This window comes from Mandrillus leucophaeus, unplaced genomic scaffold (genome assembly GCF_000951045.1).
Source record: "Mandrillus leucophaeus isolate KB7577 unplaced genomic scaffold, Mleu.le_1.0 Scaffold137, whole genome shotgun sequence".
Taxonomy (NCBI): Eukaryota; Metazoa; Chordata; class Mammalia; order Primates; family Cercopithecidae; genus Mandrillus; species Mandrillus leucophaeus.
In genome coordinates this window covers 175,692-185,241 of record NW_012101332.1, presented here as the reverse complement: position 1 = coordinate 185,241, position 9,550 = coordinate 175,692, and the positions used below count along the sequence as shown (strand labels likewise).

General features: G+C 37.4%; 1 protein-coding gene across 2 annotated transcripts in view; it reads right to left on the bottom strand.

Annotated features, from left to right (window-relative positions):
• Positions 1-1,133: 1,133 nt before the first annotated feature.
• The window catches only part of ZNF540 (zinc finger protein 540), a 19,023-nt gene continuing 10,606 nt past the window's right edge, over positions 1,134-9,550 (bottom strand). Inside the window, exon 5 of one of the 2 annotated variants that reach the window (XM_011973290.1) lies at positions 1,134-3,732. In XM_011973290.1, the coding sequence (XP_011828680.1) occupies positions 1,982-3,732 (1,751 nt within the window). In that variant the 3' untranslated portion in view covers positions 1,134-1,981. The remainder of the gene's footprint in view (positions 3,733-9,550) is intronic. The other variant, XM_011973291.1, reaches the window with a different exon arrangement.

Below are 9,550 nucleotides of genomic sequence, written 5' to 3'. Positions count from 1 at the left end.
CTGTAATCCCAGCTACTCAGGAGGCTGAGGCAGGAGAATCGCTTGAACCCAGAAGGCAGAGGTTGCAGTGAGCCAAGATCGTGCCACTGCACTCCATCCTGGGTGACAAAGCAAGCCTCCATCTCAAAAAAACAAAAAAACAAAAAAAAAAACAAAGTGACAGAACCACCAAAATGTTACAATGTGTGATCCTGAGAGTAAATCCTTGTTAAATATCCATGAAATATATTCTTGGAACAATTATGGAAATTTGAACATGGAATGGATATTATAAGATTCCATGGAATTGTTAATTTTTAGGGTGTGATTTGACTATTTTGGTTATATGCATTACTATTACTTTTAGGAGATACAAACTGATTTAGGGGCAAAATGATATGATGTTTGTAACTCTCAAATGGTATAGCAAAAAAATTTTATTTTATATAAAAACAAAGCAAAGTATACATTTTCAAATCTAGGTGGAGGGTAAAATGGGTGTTCATTATAGAATGCATTCTATGTTTCTGTGTCTCAGGGCATTTTCATAATAAAATTAGGAAAAAATTTCTAAATACACAGCTTTCTTTTTTCGATTTTTTTTTTTTTTTTTTTTGAGACAAAGTCTCACTCTTGTCCCCCAGGCTGGAGTGCAATGGCGCGATCTCAGCTCACTGCAACCTCCACCTCCCGGATTCAAGTGATTCTCTTAGCTCAGCCTCCTGAGTAGCTGGGATTACAGGTGCCTGCCACCACGCCTGGCTAATTTTTGTATTTTTAGTAGAGATGGGGTTTCTGTATGTTGGCCAGGCTGGTCTCGAACTCCTGACCTCAGGTAATCTGCCCACCTCAGCCTCCTAAAGTGCTGGGATTACAGGCATGAGCCACGGTGCCCGGCCAGACAGCTTTCTTTTTTCCATCCATTTAATTTCTATATTATTGTGGGTAAATCCCCTCACACCTCTCTCTGATGCTTCAACAGCTATATTCTAAGGTTCTCCCACTCACTACATCCTTAGGGTTTCTCTTCATCTTTAATTTTCTGGTAGAACTTAAGCAATGAGGTCTGAATTCAGATCTTTACATTTTCTTTATATTCTAATGGAGTGCCTTCATTATTCTGGGCTGCATAACTAAACACCATAGACTCAGTGGCTTATAAACAACTGAAATTTATTTCTCACAGTTTTGGAGGCTGCAAGTCCAAGGTCAGGGTGCCAGCATGCTTGGGTTCTGGGAAAGGCCCTCCCTCTTTGGCACTGTAGACTGCTGACTTCCTGCTGTATCCTCATGCGGTTGAAAGAGCTAGCTGGCTCTTTGGCTTCCTCTAATAAAGGCAGCGATCCCATTCATGAAGGCTCCACCCTCATGACCTGATTTCCTCCTAAAGGCCCTACCTTCAAATACCATCACCTTGGGATTTATGTTTCAACACAGGAATTGTTACAGGAACACAAACATTCAGCTCATAACACAGATTTTATCAAAGAAGTCCTTCATGAAATATACGTGATGAGTGACTTTTCCAAATTTATCATCTCCACTGTGTCTTCCTGTTAAGAAATCCACTAACAATAATGTTGATGATAATAAAAACAGTAATATCCAATATTAATCCAAAGCAGTATGGGCCAGATAGTTGTTGCTGTATTATACATGTTGGAAACAACTAACCACACTTTTAGGTGTGTTTCATTTTACAGCTGAGGTACCAAGAAGCAAGTATTTTGTCTAATATCACACAGCTAGTAGAGTAGTGGAAAGGCAATGATGATAAGTATATGCTGTTGCTGGAACACTTTTCCACAATTGTTACATTAACAGCTTTATTTTCTAGTGTGAATTTTCCTAAATTTAATGAGAACTAAGAGATATTTAAGACTCATACATTTATTAAGTTAATATGTCTAAAAAAAGATCAACACATTGACAGAACTTCTTTCTGGCCATAAATATTTTGATATTCTATAAATAGAACATGACATGGAAACCCTTTCTTATATTAAATTACATTATGAGTTTTCTGATGTTGATAAAGATGTGAATATTGTCTAAAGGCCTTTCTACATACCTTACACTCATAGGGTTTCTCACCAGTGTGAATTCTCTGATGTTCAGTAAGGTGTGAATTAAGTCTAAAGGCCTTCCCACATTGTTTACACTCATAGGGTTTCTCACCAGTATGAATTCTTTGATGTATTCTAAGGTCTACACTACGACTAAAGGCCTTCCCACATTCTTTACATTTGTATGGTTTTACACCCGTATGAATTTTCTGATGTTCAGTGAACTGCCCACGCCGACTAAAGGACTTCCCACATTCTTTACAGTCATAGGGTTTTAAACCAGAATGAATTTTCAGATGTTCTTTAAGATTCCCTCTACGAATAAAGGCCTTTCCACATTCTTTACATTTATAGGGCTTTTCACCAGTGTGAATTCTCTGGTGTTCAGTAAGGTAGAAACCAAATCTAAAGGTCTTCCCACATCGTACACATTTGTAGGGCTTCACATCAGTATGAATTTTCTTATGCAGACTAATTTGAGAGCGCACTCTAAACGTCTTCCCACATTCCTTACATTCATAGGGCTTCACACCAGTATGAAGTCTCTGATGTTCAGTAAGGACTGAACGAAGCATAAAGGCTTTCCCGCATTCTTTACATTCATACGGTTTCTCTCCAGTATGAATTCTAGAATGTACTCTGAGGTCACCACTATAACTAAAAGCCTTCTCACACACCTTACATTCAAAAGGTTTTATACCAGTATGAATTGTTTTATGCCGATTAAGCTGTCCACGCATATTAAATGATTTCCCACACTCCTTACATTCATAAGGTTTCTTACCTGCATGAGTTCTTCTGTGTTCAGTAAGGTAAAAACTAAGTCCAAAGGTCTTTCCACATTCCTTGCATTCGTAGGGTTTTACACCAGTATGAATTTTCTGATGACGGGTAAGTTGTCCACCTACACTAAAAGCTTTCCCACACTCCTTACATTCATAGGGTTTCTTACCTGTATGAATTCTCTCGTGTTCTTTAAGGTAGAAAACAAGTTGAAAAACTTTTCCACATTCTTTACATTCATAAGATTTCTCACCAGTATGAATTCTTTTATGTTGAGTAAGTTCTAATCTACTAAAAAAGCCCTTATCACATTTCTTACACGTATAGGGTTTTTTACCAGTGTGAATTTTCTGATGTCGATTAAGTTGTGAGTAAAGAAGAAAGTTCTTCCCACATTCTTGACATTCATAGGGTTTCTCACCAGTGTGAAATCTCTGATGCAGAGTAAGTTGATAGCTATGACTAAAAACTTTCCCACATTTGTCACATTTACAGGATTTTTCACCAGTATGAATTTTCTGATGGAGAGTAAGCTGGCAGACATTATTCAAGGTACTCCCACGTTCTTTACAATCACGTTTCACATCAGAATCTGTTTTCCCATGTTGAACCAAGTTTGAGTCACAACTTTTCTCACTATTATGAATTCTCTGATTCAGAGTAAAAGAGGGATGTTTTCTACCAGTTGACATTTTTTTAGAGACGATTTTCTTTTGACTGATAGATCTTTCTTCAAGTCCCTGCTGACCCTCAAACTCACTTTTGCTCTGCCACTCATTTCTCAAAATGGATCCTTTCAGACGAAGAGTTTTACTTTTTTCTATTATACTCCCTTTGGATAAACTGATTTCATGAATGTCCTTTTCTGAAGGTAATTTCTTGGTCTTATGCCTGGATAACAAACCTGAAAGAAAATATAAAAGCAAACAAAAATTATTTTCCTGTAGCCAGCATAACATAAAGTTTACATTTTCAAAATTGGAAACAAAGTGAAAACAGTTCTTACTGGAAGTCAATGGCTTAAAGAATATTTCAATAAAGTTATGTAATTTGAAATTAGGCAACATGAGCTTCGAAAATGAGAGATTATAGCCGGGCGCGGTGGCTCATGCCTGTAATCCCAGCACTTTGGAAGGCCGAGGCAGGTGGATCATCTGAGGTCAGGAGTTCAAGACTAGCCTGCCCAACATGGTGAAACCCCATCTCCACTGAAAAAATACAAAATTAGCCAATCGTTGTGGCAGGCGCCTGTAATCCCAGCTACTCAGGAGGCTGAGGCAGGAGAATTACTTGAACCCAGGAGGCGGAGGTTGCAGTAAGCTGAGATCACGCCATTGCACTCCAGCCTGGGCTACAAGAGCTAAACTCCATCTCAAAAAAAAAAAAAAAATAGAGATTATATAAGATTGTGGTGATATGGCAAATAGTTTATTTACATCAGTGGTTCTAAAATTTTATTGTGGATGAGAATCATCTGGGAATTTATCACAAATACTGCTATTTACTTACCACACAAGTGAACCAAATCTATAGGAGTAATTTGGTATCTGAATTTTTAATAACTCCACTAGATGATTCTGATATAGATCAAAGTTTGAGAATCTCCACTTAACAATTTTAACAGTTTTTCTTTACTCTTAGAATAAAATCCAAACATGTTACCATCTAATATAATACGGTCTTTGGTTACCTAAAGCCCTCTTTCAAAGACATTGTCCTCCTTACCCCCTCTTATTATGACATTTGCTTCTATTCAGCTCCTCGATTGTGTCATAGCATTTCCCATTTCATATAGTTTTCTATGGGATTTTTCATCTCCTAAAAATAATCTGTGCTGGGCTCTGTGAAAGGCCAACTCCTTCTCATTCTTAATGGTTGGTTAAATATCTCTTACACAGAAAGGCTTGCCCTACTGACTGTAAGGCAGTCTATGTCCTTTATTCTCAATTCCAGCATCATGTTTCATTTCTTCATTTCACGATTTTCAAATGCATATCCACTGATTTTTCTTTTTGCTCTTTTGTTGATTTTCTGATCCCGAAACCTTCCCAAAGGAAGATGTAATCCTCATTTCATTCAACAGTGAATAACTACCCACTAGCATATAGCAGGCATTAAACAATTGACTGTACAATAAATCATTGTCTTAAAGGAAATTATGATGATGAATGACAGATAAGTCACATATAGGACAGCTGAATATCAGGACAATCACTTAATTTTTATATTTTTGTTAACAATTACAAACTAGCTCTAATCTCTCTCACCTTATTACAGTGATTAAATGCACTCTTTCCTAGCTTACTTCCTTTACAGATCAGAACAAAAGTAACTCCAAGGTAGCTCAACCAAATGTATAAAATGAAAAGGTCCTTGTTTTGCCTACTTATCCTTTAAATGGCTATCCAATTAAACAGAGATGTTTCCAACCCTGTTGTTCACTGCCTCCTGTGCAAAGAGATGTGTGTTTACACAGCTGAGTTTTACTATTATTCAGCCACCTACTGGATGCTCACTCTACTCTTTTTTTCTTTTCTTTTCTTTTTTTTTTTTTTGACATGGAGTCTCACTCTGTCACCCAGGATGGAGTGCAATGGCACGATCTCGGCTCACTGCAACCTCTGCCTCCAAGGTTTAGGTGATTCTCCTGCCTCAGCCTCCTGAGTATCTGGGATTACAGGTGCATGCTGCCAAACTCAGCTAATTTTTGTATTTTTAGTAGAGACGGGGTTTCACTATGTTGGCCAGGTTGGTCTCAACCTCCTGACCCCAGGTGATCCACCTGCCTCAGACTCCCAAAGAGCTGGGATTCCAGGCATGAGCCACCGCGCCCGGCCACTCTACTTTTTTTTTTTTTTCCCCGAGACAGAGTCTTACACTGTCACCCGGGCTGGAGTGCAGTGGCACCATGTCGGCTCACTGCAACCTCTGCCTCCCAGGTTCAAGTGATTCTCTTTGCCTCAGCCTCCCAAGTAGCTGGGATTACAGGCACCCACCACCACGCCCGGCTAATTTTTTGGTATTTTTAGTAGAGAAGGGGTTTCACTATATTGGCCAGGCTGGTCTCGAACCCCTGACCTTGTGATCCGCCCACCTCGGCCTCCCAAAGTGCTGGGATTACAGGCATTAGCCACCACGCCTGGCCCACTGTACTTTATAACCTTTCTCAGAGGATATCTCTTCTGTTCCCTTACATCTAAAACCAACCATTCCTATACTTAATAGAGAAGTATTTAAATGATTTTTTTAGATATTGTAACAGGTATGTGCCATGTTGAATGGTTTCTGGAAAAAATGAACAAAGAAACTCAACAATTTTAGGGAGAACACAGTAACTGAATAGTGTGAGGCGATGGCTGGGAGACTAGAAGTGTCAAGGAATCTTATTAACACAGATAAGTTAAATGAAAGCTGGAGGGTCGCAATCTAAATAAGACAAGAGTGTAAAAAATCTAAATACCGGCCAGGTGCAGTGGCTCATGCTTGTAATCCCAGCACTTTGGGAGGCCAAGGTGGGTGGATCACCTGAGGTTAGGAGTATTTTCTCTTCAAGTAGATAGATCATAACCTGCTGGGGTTTTATTAGAGCCTAATGACATAGAGGAAAGAAAATACCCAGCTCAGCCCTCTAAGCCATTCCGTCACACCTAGCGATGGGGAAAAAACTGGAAGCACTGGTTAAGTTGCATCAGGTGGCACAGGTACACCAAAAGACTGAGACCTAATTCTGGGACTAGGGAATACTCCTCTCCCGTTACACCTTATCACTACATTCCTAAAGGCCTATTTACTATATTTCCCTTTACCCAGTACATCATGTTTACCTTCCAACAAAAAATTAGAAGGAAAACTAAAAGGCAAGAAACAGTTTGATGAGACTAAACAAGCATCAGATTTAGAGTCAGATATGGCAGGAATGCTGGAATTACCAGACCAGGAATTTTAAAAGACTATAAGAAATGTGTTAAGGGCTTTAATAGAAAAAATAGACAACATCCAGATGGATAATGAAAAGAGAGAGAGGAATATTCTAAGAAAGAATAAAAAAGAAATGCTAAAGATCAAAAACACTGTAATAGAAATGAAGAATGCCTTTGATGTGCTTATCAGTAAACTGGACACAGCTGAGGAATCTCTGCACTTGAGGCTGTGACAAGAGAAACTTCCAACACTGAAAAGAAAGAGAAAAAATACTGAAAGAAACAGAACAGATATCCAAGAACTCTGGGGTTAAGTATAAAAGGTGTAAATACATATGATGAAAATACCAGAAGGAGGAAAAAGAGAGAAAGGAAAATAAGCAATAAATGAAGCAACAATGAATGAGAATTTCCCCAAATTAATGTCAGACACCAAACCAGAGATCAGGAATCTCAGAGAACTGCAAATTAAAACGACGAGGTACTACTTCACACCTGTTAGAATGGCCAAAATCTAAAACACCGGCAACACCAAATGCTGACAAGGATGTGGAGCAACAGGAACTCTCATTCATTGCTGGGGGAATGCAAAAATATTATAGCCACTTTGAAGAACATTCTGGCAGTTTCCTACAAAACTAAACATATTCTTATCATACTACTCAGAAATCATATTCCTTGGTGTTTACCCAAATAAAATGAAAGCTTATGTTCATACAAAAACCTGCACACAAATGCATATAGCAGCTTTATTCAAAACTTCCAATACTTAAAAAACAACCAAGATGTCCTTTAGTAGGTGAATGGATAACATGTGGTACATCCAGAAAATGGACTATTATTCAGTGCTAAAAGAATAAGCCATCACAAAAAGATGTTGAGGAAACTTAAATGCATATTACTAAGTGAAAGACACCAATCTTAGAAGGCTACATACTATATGATTCCAACTACATGACAGTCTGAAAAAGGCAAAACTATGGAGACAGTAAAAGGCTCCGTGGTTTCTAAGGGTTAGGGTGGAATGAGGGATGACTAGGCCAAACACAGAGAAATTTTAGAGCAGTGAAACTACTCTGTATGATACTACAGTTGTGGATACATGTCATTATATATTTTTCAAAGTTAACAGAATTTACAACACCAAGAGTGAACCTTAATACAGACTGTGGACTTTGGGTGATAATGATGTGTCAATGTAGGTTTATCAACTGTGACAAATGTACCACTGTAATATGGAATGTTGGTAGTTGGGGAGGGTGTGTATGTTTGAGGACAGAAAGTATATAGGAACTCTGTACTTTCTGTGAAATTTTCCTGTAAACCTAAAACTGATTTTAAAAATAAAGTTTGTTAATTGATAGAAAGTTACTCCAGAAACTAGTAAAATATTGCGAAATATATATCCAGTATCTAAACTAATAAAATACTGCAAAATATATATCTGATAAAGAGGTTGATTATAAGATATATAAAGAACTCTTACAAATCAAGAATATAAGCAAAATGGATAATATCAATGGGAATTTTTGTGTCCTTGTATGAGAAAAAGAGTTCTTAGATACAAAAGCACAATTCATAAAAGAAAAAAAAGATACATTTGGCTTCATCAAAATGAAAAATGTTTGTACTGCAAAAGATACGATTAAGAAAATGAAAAGACATGCCATCGCAATCTAGGAGAAAATATTTGCAGATCATATATGTAAATAAAATGCTTCTATTCAGAATATATTTTTACAACTCTTGCAACTCAATAATAACACAAACAACCTAATATTAAGAATGGGCAAAACACTGAACAGCCTTTCCACCAAAGAAGCTATGCCAGTAGCTAATAAGCAATTGCTCAAAGTCAACCACAATTAGATACCACTACACACACACTGGAATGGCTGTTCTCAAAAAGACAGGTAATAGCACGTGTTGGTGAGAAGACAGAGAAACTGAAACCCTCATGCATTGTTATTGGGAAGGTACAGCGATATAGGTAGTTTAGAACACATTTTGGCAGTTTCTTATAAAGTGAAAGTTATATTCGTCATATAACCCAGCAGTTCCATGCCTATGAATCCAACTAAGATGAATTAAGACATATGTCCACACAACGATATGTATGCCCACGTTTATAGTAGCATTATTGACAATAGTCCCAAACTATAAACAATCCAAAAGTCCATCACTGGTAAATAGATAAGTAAAATATGGTATATCCCTACAAAAGAACATATTTGGCAATAAAAAAGAATATATTACTAATACATGCTGCTTCATAAATGGACCTCCAGAACATTATGCTAAGTTAAAGAAGCCAGATTCAAAAGACTGTACATTGCATGATCCCATTTATACGAAATGTTCAGAAAAGGAAAATTGACAAAAATGGAAGGTAGGTCAGTAGATGCCTAAAGCTGGAGGTGGAAGAAGGGATTAACTGCAAAGGGGCATAAGGAAACATTTGGGGGTGATGGAAATATTCTAAAACTGGATTGTCATGATGGCTGCCTAACTATAAATTGACTAAAAGTCACCAAGTGTGCACTTACAGTGAGTACATTTTATGTTATGTAAATTATACCTCAATAAAATTGCTAAAAAATTTAATGGATAAAAATTCTAAACAGACACTTTTTACTAAAGGAAATAAGGGAATGGCAAAAAAACGAAAATATATTCAACATTAGTCATTAGTTAAATGCAAATTAAAATCACAATGAGATACACCTACATATCCACTAAAATGACTAAGATTAAAATGACTGACAATACCACAGGCTGGCAAGAATGTGGAGCTATTGGACA